Source organism: Haliaeetus leucocephalus, unplaced genomic scaffold, assembly GCF_000737465.1.
Source record: "Haliaeetus leucocephalus isolate CR32 unplaced genomic scaffold, Haliaeetus_leucocephalus-4.0 Scaffold848, whole genome shotgun sequence".
Taxonomy (NCBI): Eukaryota; Metazoa; Chordata; class Aves; order Accipitriformes; family Accipitridae; genus Haliaeetus; species Haliaeetus leucocephalus.
The window spans coordinates 9,381,184-9,394,042 of record NW_010973284.1 but is presented as its reverse complement, the minus strand read 5'-3'; the positions used below and the strand labels follow the sequence as shown (position 1 = coordinate 9,394,042).

The 12,859-nt window shown below is 48.6% G+C and overlaps 1 protein-coding gene across 4 annotated transcripts in view; it reads right to left on the bottom strand.

Annotated features, from left to right (window-relative positions):
* ERI3 (ERI1 exoribonuclease family member 3) overlaps positions 1 to 12,859 on the bottom strand; it is a 125,426-nt gene that overhangs the window by 89,788 nt on the left and 22,779 nt on the right. For all 4 annotated transcript variants that reach the window (XM_010582481.1, XM_010582485.1, XM_010582483.1 and 1 more), the window contains one exon: positions 12,408 to 12,499. In XM_010582481.1, coding sequence (XP_010580783.1) covers positions 12,408 to 12,499 — 92 coding nt within the window. The remainder of the gene's footprint in view (positions 1 to 12,407; positions 12,500 to 12,859) is intronic.

Here is a 12,859-nt window from a genome sequence, read left to right as displayed (position 1 = left end):
AAACCTGGAGTAACTCTACCTGGAGTTAGTAAATAGCCAGTGAGAGCAGGATCAGAATTGAGCCTTTTGATTTTTAAATAACTACTTAATTACCATGCAGGAAACCAGAGCTTGCTGGCTCCACGGTTCAGCTGAGGTTAGGAGTGCAGCAGGCAGAAGCTTTGCACTCCTCCGTATCGAGTTCTGCAGATTGGTGAAGGGGTAGAGCAAATGCTCTTACCAGCCCTTCCAGACAGGGAGGATGACTGGGTGGACTTCCCTTTGACATCAGAAATGCATAACACTGCTCCCAAGGAAAGAGAAACTGGAAAGTCTCCAATGTGGAGGTAACCCCCAGACCCTTGGGAACCTGACACTATGAAAACTCCTTAAAAACAGATTTCTACACACAAGCTTGCTGTGACAGTCTGTGTGCTTACTAAATATGACATTATACAGCATCGTATGAACAGGAGTGTACAGAATCGGCTACTGTGTACATCTACCACACAAGCATGTTCTCAGTGAAAGTCACTCATCATGACCACAGGCTGCAGCAGTTGAACTTCCAATTTGTCATCAGGAAAAACTCTTCACCGTGCAGGTAATAAAGCACTGGAACAGATTGGTGGTAGAATCTCCTCCCCTGGAGACATTCAAACTCATCTGGAGAAGACCCTGAGCACCCTGATCTAAGTTTGAAGTTAATTCTGCTTTGAGCAGGGGGCTGGATTAGAGATGTCTATTTAAATTATTCTGTGATTCATGCTGCAGCAGAGCCTTATTACACAGAGCGTGTCCTTTCTCCATCTATATGGTCCCTTAGAAGTCTTTCATACAGACGCTAATTTAGTAATCGCCTGGTCCTCTGCATACTAGCTGTTTTAAGAAGGAGTTTTCAGACTCCTGCTGCAGAATACTGTAATTACGCACTGAGTAAGGGAATATATCTGATGCAATGGATGCACCCGCAACACATCGTGTCTAAGCCCCCTCACAACCAAAACATGCACAAAAACTAAGCTAAATTAAACACGCTTCTCCTCCCACTGCACAATTCCCACTGCAGAAGTGTTTCTCCCCAGGAAACCAGAGCATGCAAGACCTAGAGCAAGTCACTGATCTAGAACTAAGACACGTCCTGTCCCAGTCCTTCCTCAGACCTGCTGTGCAACAGGCAGGAGGAAACCTCGTCTTTTCCATGCCTTGCCTGTCCAGACCATTTAGCGTATAAACTCTGTGGGACAAGGGCTTCTCTGCTATGAGTCATAAACTGTTTAGTGCCTAATGGTAAAGCCCATAGACGCTTAACATAATACAATCATGTCACTTAAAGGCCATTAGTCTCCAGTCTAAACAGCACTTTTCCAGTCACAAAGGCGACCTGCCAACTCAGAAAGGCAGGATAAGGGACGCGGGTGGCCAGTCAGGTCACTAGACTCGCAGACACCCGACGTGAAGCCCCAAGCAAGGATGGAGCCCAGCCAAACAGCATGGGGGAAAGCCATGGCAGCTCTAGCAATCAAAGGGCTTTATCTGCTGGGCTTTCTTGAACCACCTGAATCAGCTGAAAGCCCCTGCCTGCCAGCTGAAAAACCTCTCTACCTCCAGCCACAGCTGTACCACTTGCAAGGGGGGCAGGAGCCCCTCACCCACACAGAGGGTCTCCGGCCTTCCACATCACCTCTCTTCCCACTCACTGAAGCAGATCATTTATCTACAAGAAAATACACCAATCTGTCTTGTGATGCTCTTTGAGCCCCTCTTCTTTCCTGGCACCATCTCTGCCCTCTTGCACCACATCATCCAGGTCTACTCTCTCATCTGACTTCTGTGATTGCCTCTTCTTCCCTCTCCCCACTAAAGGGAAGACAGAAATCCTATAAGGAGCCAGCGGGACGGGGTAAACCCCTCCCTATCCCCTCCGATGATACACAACCCAAAATTAGACGCACAACAGCTTCACGGGCTCTCGGCAGCCCCCAGGCCGGCAGCAGTGGGGAGCCTGGCACGTCATGTAACAGCGTCCGAGCACACGTTTCTGTGCAGCTGCAAATTACATCTGCACAAGGGGGAACAAGTTTGTCTTTTCCTTGTGGGGAAGAGACCACTCCCCACCTCCAAGCACAAGCTGCCATTAGTATTTGCTTCGCCAGAGAGAAGGCGCAGCGAATCCTCCAGAGCAAAGGACAAGTGCAGCAATTAGGATGCAGGGGCTGCGGGAGCTGTTTAACAGCATGACCCGGAGGTCAGTGCCGCCGACTTCCAGCCCTGCATAAATATTGTATGAGTCGGGGAGAGGGGCTGTTACAGCCACCCTCAGCGGCAGCCCTCCCCCCTCCATCGCCACTCTGCATCTAGCTAGATATGCCAGCAACATTATTTACAGATGTGACAGTTGGGAAAATCACTTGAGTAACTAGGGGAATGGGAAAGAGCTGCTCGGTGGAGCAGGTGCCTGGGAGTGGACTCCTACCCGCACCTTCTGGTTCCCCTCGCAGGGTGCTTCTCTATACAGGTAACTCCCAGACGGCACAGCCTGTTCTCAAACCAGAGGATGAAACACCACCAAGAACAAGGAGGGGAGGCTGTGAGCTCCTGTCTCAAAGGTTGCCCAGGGGTTTGATTATCAATGCTGCTGAAGGACACTTCAGCCAGCAACTGCTTTCCGGTTTCCTATCGGTATCTCTGCCAGACCCTCCCTTTGGAGGGAGCTTTATAGCAATATAAAGAAAGGCTTTATAGAAAGCTTACTCTCAGACTCTGTCCATGTAGCTCTGCAGAAGGGTCCCTGTTCCCACACAGCCACAGCAGCCTCATCCCTGCAGAGACTCCCCCAGCTGCTGTTTGGTACCAACCACCTTCTTCACCTGTGACCTGTCCACTGTTTAATCTCTGAAGGATCATCTTCACCTGCAGCTTCAGCTACACTGATCTGCACCGTCCCTACTGCATCCTGGAAGGACCTCTCATGCCTCTGCCCATTTTTTTTCTGGAGATACCAGCTGACTGCACATTTGCCATGATGCTCTACACAAATACAAACCTACTTTCAGGTTCACTGAGACTGGAGGCTCCCGAGGACAAGGACACAGGCCATTCTTCAACTGTACCAGCAGCCCATGAACTCCTAGGGGTACACAGCTAATAAACATTACCGCCCTGGGCAACGCACAAGGGCTACAAGATAGGAAACACAGCTTGGATGTGCTTCTGCCAACGACACCCCTCCAGAAATTCCTCTGCTGCTCTGTGGCTGGCTGCTGAATCCAGGGAAGGCAGAAGCCCAGTCTTACCATTCGCAGCTTTCCTGAACTCGCTGTGCAATTAATGGGCTTAATTATTGATGGCAAAGGCAGGGAAGGGAGGAAAGAAAGAAAAAGCCAACGAGAAGGGAATGATGTGGGGGTGGCAGGCGCCAAAGGTCTCCAAAGATCTTCCCTCAGCCTACAGCAGAGAAAGAGCCCCTAGCCGCTCTGCCGCTCCCACGGCCCTGCTCTAATGCTCCCTGACATGCCTCTGAAGACAGCGAGCTGTTTGCAGTCACCACCGTGATTTGTTAGTAATTATTTTCACGGTGTCACATTGCTGTCACTCTCTTAACAAAGAGACAGGCAGCCCGAGGCTGCCTGCGAGAAAGAACCAGCAGAGAAAAGGAATTGTCAGGCACCCAGGGATCCTCTTTGCTTCTCGGGTTTCACAACCAGAGTCCTTACCAGCTTCTGAAGAAACTTCTGAGGAGAAGTGGCAAGTCAGAATCATCTCCCATCCTGGTCACAGCAAGAGGAATTAATCACTTAGCCCCCTCCTAATTTCACCTTACCTGTAAATCCAGCGCAAGACCCAGGTGCTCAGAGCCCCTTAAGCCAGCGATTTGCTTCAGGCCTGCAGCAAACGCAAAAAAACTTTGGCAACTGATGACTTTTAGCGCTCTCCTTGCAAGCTCCAATTTCTTTTCATGTGGTCTTGCCGTTAGACCGTGCTTCCCAAGCATGGCAACCCTGATGACAAACCCCTGCCTAAGCCTATCCCCCTCACACACATTAACCCTCCAGACCGGCCACGTGTGCTCTCCCTACACCAGTCTCATTAATCCTGACATGCTGCTGTGCTCCGCATGGCAGTAACATTTCACTTGGCATTTCGCAATGCCAGGGGACCTCAGCATCTTCCTCACACCTGAAATACACAGAAAATGGCTTGCCGTCTCTGTTTTCTCATACGCAGCGCAGTGGCTTGGCAAGAACCTCCCCTTGAACCACCTCCCATCCATCCACCCACCCATCCATCCATCTCACACCTGCTGTGCAGCCACAGCTATCCATCCTTTGGCTGACTTGTCAGTCCAAGGTAATCACTTCTTTCCCAGTAAGTGTGGAGCTTGCTTGGGCCCCAAGGAACGGAAGCTATTTTGGCACCTGAAGTGTCACACAATATAAGGATATAGAGATGAAAGACTGAGACACCTGGCCAGTCAGCCCTTAGAGCGCCCTTGATCTCTATGCAGAAAGCAAGTGGACTTCCTCCACAGCAATTCCAAGTTTGAATTACTCCCGGCAGAAGTGTTCTTCCCCCACCTGCTTACTGGCGGTGTGCAAAGGGTCAGTCCCTGCAGCCGCGGGGAGACCTACGTATTAATTCACCCTCTTAGCACAGGGACAGTTTGGAAATATTAAGCCTCACAGTCTAAGCAAAACCCTCCTGCAATTAACTGCATGGAAGAACACTGACTCAGAGGGCAGCTCCTTTTCAGGGGTCCTTTTAATAACCAAGAAATGGCACATACATGCTGTGAAGAATTAGGATCACCATTGGGAAGCTAAATGGTCCATAAAATGTAACAGTTCTCTTCAGAGCTGGGAGCACAGCGAGCTGGAGGAGAGGTCTTGGCAACCTCCCACCAGCCTCCTCCCTCTGCCTGGTTTGCAGGGGACACACGTGACTGCAGGCAGGGACAAGGAGCTGAACTCAGCCGGTGCCCAGGCACCTCCGGCACGCTGGCCGACGGTCAGCACCGAGACCTGGCTCAACACCCAAGATGGAAAAACTGACGCAGGGAAATTAGGGATGACCAAGAGGCACCTATGGAGGGAAAACAAAAGGTGTCCCAGCCTGTAGGTGTTGGGCAGAGGGGAGGAGAAAGCCCTGCTCACAGAGGCAGAGAAGGCTGGTGGGACCAAGGCAGGATGAAGTCCTGGGCAGTACGAGCTTCCCGCACACAGCCCCGGCAGCACACCACACCACTTCCTCAGTCTTCTTCTCCCCAACTCCTCTATTCTGCTCTTTCCTCCTGTACCACACCTCCACGTGCCTCACGTCATTGCTAACACCTGGTCTGGAGCAATCTCAGAGCACAAGACACCATCTTCAGGGTGCCAGGCTGAGGGCAGCACCTTGGCCAAACACACAGAAAAAGGTGACTCCAACGTGGAATGGACTCAGCTGAAAAAGTTAGTCTGCAGCTCCAGCATCCTCCCGAGAGTCCTGCACACACCCAGCCATCCACTCCTCAGGATACAGAGAGTTGCTGGACAAGGCACATGAGAATATGCTGGAGGGAAAATACCAGGGATGACCTCAAGATGGCCCAGTAGGTCTTTGCCAGCCAGGAGCTTCAGGAAGAAAGGGACTGAACCCATCCAGGAAAATGGCTCCCAACAGGAAACAAACATGCAAACAAAATAAAATGCTTTCAAGAAAGCTACTGACTTATACAAGGCTTGAATAGAGCAAGTGAAAGGGAAAAGACGCTGCTCCCAGGCTGGCAGTATTTTTCAAGCAGAGCTCTCTAAGCAGAGAACCCATGAGAGCACCACTCCCAGCCAAGCCACTGGGAAGGCAGCGCTGGTGCCAACACACAACTGCTTTGCTTCAGCTGGGAAGTAAGAAAAGCTGGGATCCAAAGGGAGACAGCTGACATTTTAGCCCCAGCATGAAACACTACAGCTGTCTAATGCTAGAAAAATTAAGCTTTTTGAAGTAATAAAGAAAATTCACACTTTGTGAAGCTAATCTTATTTTTCACACATGCCGCAGACGACAAAACTCAGATGCAAACAGCCCGCCAGTTGTTTATCCTCTGTAGTCCCCAAGCCAACCAGCTTTTCAGTTCCCCAGGGCACAGGATAACCATGATGCTGAGTTGCTATTAGAGGGCTCTCTCATACAAAGGCCAGGGTGTGCTTTTTACCAAATATCCATTATAGACCCATTGATTTTGAAACTGTTTTGCCTGAATTCATTATAACACTGGACACAGAATTCACCTTAGCAATTCCTGCTGCAGAGGGAATTATGGCTCCTTACTGTATGAGCAGATGACACTAAGACCAACAGCTTGCATTCAGTTCAGTGTGACTGTTTCCAAACACAGCTTGAGTTAGGTTACCTAGGGATGGAAAATCCACCTTCTCCATTCATTACCCCATCCCAATGGTTCAGTGCTGGAAATAAAGTACTTGATGCAATGCCTGTCTCATTCCCCCCTACACTGTAAATTTATTCCAAGTTTCTCCACCATCTTTCCTGCTGTTTCCAACTTCTTTGGTCCTAATTCCCAGGCAGCAGAGTCCATGCTCCCCAGAGTGTGTCAGGCATCACAGCTCAATAAATCTGTGGCCACTACAGCCCTGACTATGACAAATGTCTTTGCTATGACGTGCCAGACAACTAGCAGACCTGAAGGTGATAGTCCGTTGCATGATGATCCCTGTGCAAAGATTTCATGTCCAAAGCTTAACCCAAAGGCATTCCCAGTCACACATCTCGGACAACGTAACCTGCAGAAGCTCCAGCAACCAATGGATTTCAAACAAAGGCAAGAACAGGAGACAGCCAGGGGAACCACTGCAGAAGGGTAACAAAAGTCAAGTGTGCTACATTCATTTTAAAGAAGAGAGTACAGAGAGGGCATCTTAAAACCCAAAATTTATTTTGCAGAAGTAATATAATTTCCTTTAAAAACAAAAAGCTGGACTGCAGGATTGCAGAAGTGAATGGGGTCAGTGCTACTCCCTGTAAGTGCTAGAGAAGAGCATGCTCACAAGGCTTGCTTGCTTAGCTCTGGCAAAGCACTTTAGGATGTAATTACATGAACGACTCCATCAGCAAAGCTGACTCGAAAGGTTCCTGACCCTGGATACTCAGTCCCATCCCTGCACTGTAGTTCACACCACCCTCTTCCTTCAGCCAATGTAACCCCATGAAGAGATACACTGTAGGCTTGGTCAGCAAAATGACCCCCACTAAAAGCAGCAACAACAAGCTAATCTTTGCTTGGTTGGAAAGGAATTGTTTTATTGTTTTTAAATGCAGATTACTATGTTATCTTTCAGTTGCCAGCTCTTTCTTGTTACTCTCAAAGCCACCCTCTGAACATACCTCCTGCCACCCAACCAGCCCACCCTACGCCTTCTCCTGCCTTTCCCCACAGCTACTCAAGCGGTCCCACTCACTCCATTCAGTGGCTGTCTGCAATTTCTCCCCCAGGCAGAGGCTACCAACCCCCTCCCGCTCTTGTGATAAAGAACGGCATGCACAAGGGACGCTAACACCATCAATCCTTCTTCATTCATGACCTAAGGCTGATCTCAAACCAAGCCTCCAGGACAGAAGGTTGAAAACACCAACCCATTGCCACACTCGGAGCTGGTCTGAGAAGGCAAGCATCCTCCCAGCCTGTGTAACTTGCAAAGAAAGAATTAAAACAGTAAGATAAAATTAAGCAATGGTATAATTTACTGCTCAGAATTTACTAATATGCAACCTAGGAAGAGCACCAAAGGCTATAAACATTTCAAGACACTTCACTGTTTTAGCACTATATTAGAGAGTACTTGCCTTTTAACACTTATTTAAGAAAATAAAAAACTTCTGAGCAGTAGTTTCCTGTAAAGACATAAATTAGCATGTTCTAATCAGCCACAGTAAGTGCAGTACAAGCATCTTCATGTCAGAGCTATACAGACCAAAGCCTACATGCATTTTTACCTATGTTCAACACATTTGCGGAATGATCCAAAACTGGAAGAAGAAGGATTAACTGATGCTCTTGACATTAACGTGCAGGTCTGAGATTCAGCACATGTGGCTTCAGCTCCTTTCTCTGCCTCTGCCTGCACAACCATAGGCATATCACTTAACCTCACCATATCTCAGCTCTGTAGCTATGAACACACAGTAAAAATGCTGCTTTGGTTGCCGAGATTAATTCACATTGTGCTTAAGAGCAGGCAAACCAGTTCCATACACAGAGGGAGGCAATTTGACATTTCAGAGGAGATAAACCACACTAAAGGGCTTACATTACAAGGGTTCAACCCTGGCAGACACCAAGTACCCTCTTTTCCACTAAAACCGTCTCCTGCAGTCAGCAGCTCCCTCAGCCCTTCAGAGGCACGTTACCCTCGCCACCCAATGCCACATCAATGCAAGTTGCTTAATGAATAGTGGCAGTTCCATCCTAGGTGCAGGATGAGGGCCAAGCACTAAAGCAGACTACACCAGGTATCTGAATCCATCCCTGGAGCTGTTAAACTTGGAGGATAGCTCCTTGCAACAGGCTAAAGGAATCCTCCTGCTGAGCACTTGGAGGCCCTAGGACCGTGTGCCTAACGAGGCTGTATCCCCACTCATATTTTAGCTTGGCAGGTCTGGTGCTCCTTTCATCTTTTGCTTCAGGTAGCTCTCTTTAATTAATAACATTTCTGTGTCGACACAGGGAACTTTCCACCCAGAATGAATGGCCCTCTCTCATTAGAACCACGACTTGTCATGATGTATTCAAGAGCAGCAGTGTGATTCATTCCCTTGTCTGGGAACGAGGGGTGTTGCTGGGGGGTGGTGGGGGAGAAGAGTCTCTGTAATGAGTGACTGATATTTGCTGAAGTTGATATGCGACTCTGTCGGCTTGAACTGCCTTGTCAGGACAAGCCTTCAGAAAGGTGATGTTCCTACTCAAGAGGTTTTCCTCATTAAAGAAATTGCATCTTAACAAGAGGGAAAGGGAGGGGTGGCAGGAGAGCTGCTGTCTCCCCGACTCCAGCCTGGCTCACACACACCCAGCGCTGAAAGCCGGTGGATCCAAGCGCAGCCAGTAGAGGAGCAGTGCTCCATTTCTGAGCCCTCTAGCACAATGGGCTCTCTCCAGCAGTGACCAAATCCCTCCAACAGGGACTCTCCTGATGGTGCACCACACCCATGACAAAGCCTTTGGTGGCATGGCCGAGGACCTCGACTCATGCTGAACGTCCACGAACCCTTCCCAGATGCTTGGTGTCCTCTTCTGGGCACCCAGCTCCCCTGCTGTCAGAGCGAAGCCAGACAAACAGCTCTGTGATCTTCCAAGAAAGCTCCAATGTTCCAGAGAAACAAGTCTGTAGCCACACAGCGCCTCATTCCCTGAAGATCCCCGAGCCAAGCAGAGGTTTCACAGGTCCTTTAGCAGCTGAGTTTCCATCTTGAATCCTGCAGACTCAGATACCGCTAGACACCATCAGCAGAGAGCAGTACCTTGACAATCACTATTCCTCTGGTGTTTTTCTTTGAGCTAGGAGTGCTATACATATTGTAACTCCTGGCTTCGACAGGGCTATTTCCCCACCTTGTCCCCACATCCACCATTTACAGGCTTGTAGAGTCTTCCTCTTTGTTCCAGCCACTCCCCCCATCCAGTTTGCTCACCCCACTGTGCCTCCCAGTGCCCTGGCACCTACCAGTGGCACCCACTGGAAGCACTCACAGTAGACAGCCCTGTCCAGAAGATACCATGTCTTAGCTCTTCAACAGCACAGGCAGATAGAAGCCAAACTAAATGCGCAGGTCATTGCTGGAGAAGCCAGGAACAAGGCTGCATGGTTTCCCACCAAGAGCTGAGCTAAGGACAATGGAGGACAGGAACTCCAAACCTCACAAGACACTGGGTAAGAGGACTGCAGCTTGCTTCGCAGGCAGCTCTGCAGGCAGCTGTCACTACCAAGCAAGCAGGAGCAGCAGAGTTAGGAATGGACCTGCCCCAAGTTGCCGCTGCCTAAGCCAGGAAGCACTGCACTCACCTCATTGTCCTGAATTCCTCTGGAACCTAGTGGGGTTTCTACCACGCAAAGCTTCCATCAACACACTCCTCCAAATGTGGACAAGCAGCACTGCCTCCCCTCCCACTGCCCCAGTGCCTTCTGTGTCCCATGTGTGGTCTTGACACAGTCGCAAAGGGCACCAGCTACACCGCAAGTCTTGAAGGGAAGCACCAGGTGATCCCCTGGAATACTCCTAGATGTTCCACATCTCTCAGGCTCTATCTCCCTGTCTGAGCGGCCTTGTTTCAGCTCTCTGCCTTCCCTCTTTAAAAAGAGATGCTCAGTTCTGCTTTGCTAAACCCTATTTGGCAATGTGTCTAAACACAGGCAAACTTAATTAGTTCAGGAGGGAGACTCAGCATTTGTGGTGACGGATAAAAGTAATGGGAAATGAGACAAGTCAGGGCTGGCAGGGAGTCCTCACTCAAGCCTCATTCACCGGCACGGCGCTAATCAGATGTGACGCTCCATGCTGCGGCACCCAATCGGCGATGGAGTGGCGTGATGTGCTACTCACCAAGCGGCTGCAGCCAGACTCCCACTATCCATGTGGCTGGAAACACAAAATATATTTTCTGCTTTGCCCTGGAGACGCTTCAGGATTGAATTCTGAAGTTAATGGTTTAAAAAAAATTTTTAAAAGGAAGAGGGAGAAATGAACCACTCGCTGCAACCTCATAGCCAGGAGTGGAGTCTTCTTTTCCAGCTGACTAGTGAGGCACAATCCATGCGAGAGACCACTGCAAATGGCGAATTGAGTATCTCTGCTCCAGAACTGCATGTCCTGCTGAGTGAGCTCACCCCACAACCTCTACGGCTCACCAGAAATGTGGCTCATCTTTACCTCTATTTTCCCACTATAGAGCTCTGAAGCAAAAAAACCCCAACATCCAGAAGGCTGCCCACTCCATACAGACACCAAGTTAGGATGTCATTATCTGGGAACCTTGTCATCCCACTGTGAAAGTGATAGAAAGATGGGCTTTGAGCAAAGATAACTCTGTTCCTCACAGCCATCATGAGAAGTGGTAAACTGGACTCTCAGAACAGCAATACAGGAGTAAAGAACTGAAAAAAGAGAACGGATGAGAAACAGAAGTTTAGCACATCCCTGCACCTGTCTTTGTGCTGGTCTCTAATAAAAGTTTAAACATAATATATGAAATAAAATAAGCCTCACTTCTAATTTAAACCAGTAACACAGGAACTGGCAATATATATCAGCTCTGGACACTGCCCCAGCAGAGACCCAGATATTGACTCAAAAGCTTGCATACCACACTTCTGTCTGGAGCACGGCAAATTTCTCATCTCCACTAGTGCCTGTGCTGCTGTTTCGGTCCTCGTATCTCATGTGTCACTAATCATACCAAGAAGAGGCAAGGAACTGCCACTCTACAAAGACCACTCTGCAGGGAAGAACTGGTGTTGATTGCTCCCAGGCTGTATGCAGTTTATTTAGGCTTCCAACTTGAGGAAATCAACGTCACAGTGAAAACCAAGTAACACTACTAACGAGTTGTGCATGTCAGTTTAGCATTGGACGTGTCAAGCCCATGCTTTACCAGTGTGATAACAACAGGAGTCTTTATCCAGCACTCTGAGGAAATGAAAAGCTGAAGCGAGATTATAGGAATCCAAGTGAATTCAGCAGAATATGACACTGATCTGCAAATACCTTACAGATTACACTAATCTAATTCTTAGACATTTAACTCAGTTTTTTGAATAACATTTTTAGGTTGGTAGTCTAGCTATTTTCATAACAAAACACACACATACACTGACACTTGCAGATCCCAGTGCAGGTCCCCACCTGGTACTCTCCAGATCATCTGCTGGGTGACTGTAAGATGACCTTAACAATAAGAACACTGATGAAGCATGCCAGACTTGGCTTGTATTCTCCTTCCAAAGACTACTCTGTGATTCACATCCAGTTACTGTACCAAGATGACAGAAAGTCTTGCACGTGGAAGTCAACTAAGGACCACTGCTCGATTTGGGTGTACAGAAACAAGAGTTCCATGTATGTGCTCAGAAATATCCATCCCTTTGGAAAGTATATTGGATAAAAGGGAAAACATCACAAAGCTCCAGTTTAAACCTTTCTTGGGGTTCTGAAAGGATTCATTTGCTATAGGGAATATCCTACACAGTGATCTTCCACTATGCCCAGCACCCATCTGTCTTCTTAAACAAGCCTCCACTCCAAATTACTCATGGCAAACAGCGATTTCCCTAAGAAACAAAGACTAGGGACAGTTGGAGGCTTGTAAGGACAAAGACATATGCACTACAGGCAAGCATGGAGCAATGAAGCCCAGAAAAATCTCCCTCCCCTTCCATACTCACATCACTTTCAAATCCCAGTCTCCACAGGTCACAAAAATCGACTTGACGCTGGGATCTAAGAGGCCTTCCTTCGCCATCCACTCGTCAACCCTCTGAAAGGAAGGCAAGAAAAGGGGATGAGTTTTGCAGAGACAGGCCGAGCCACAACAGTTAAACTCAGATAAGCTGCTTGCAATCAAGAGAGAAGAAAATTGTGATCTTATCCACCCTCTCCCTCTCTCTCTTCTCTCTTTGCTTGCCATCTCAACAACAGCACGTTTGGACCTTTGAAGATTTCTGATAGGAGACATCAGGCAACCAGAGCAGAGACGATCTTATCAGACACTGCAGCAGCTCTGCTTGTGGAGGGATGGAAGTTGTGCAGCGTTAACGGGACAATACAACTGCACTGTTACCTGGCATTCCTCCTCCACTTTTCCTCTCCCTGTACCAAATGGGCTCACAGTGAGCAT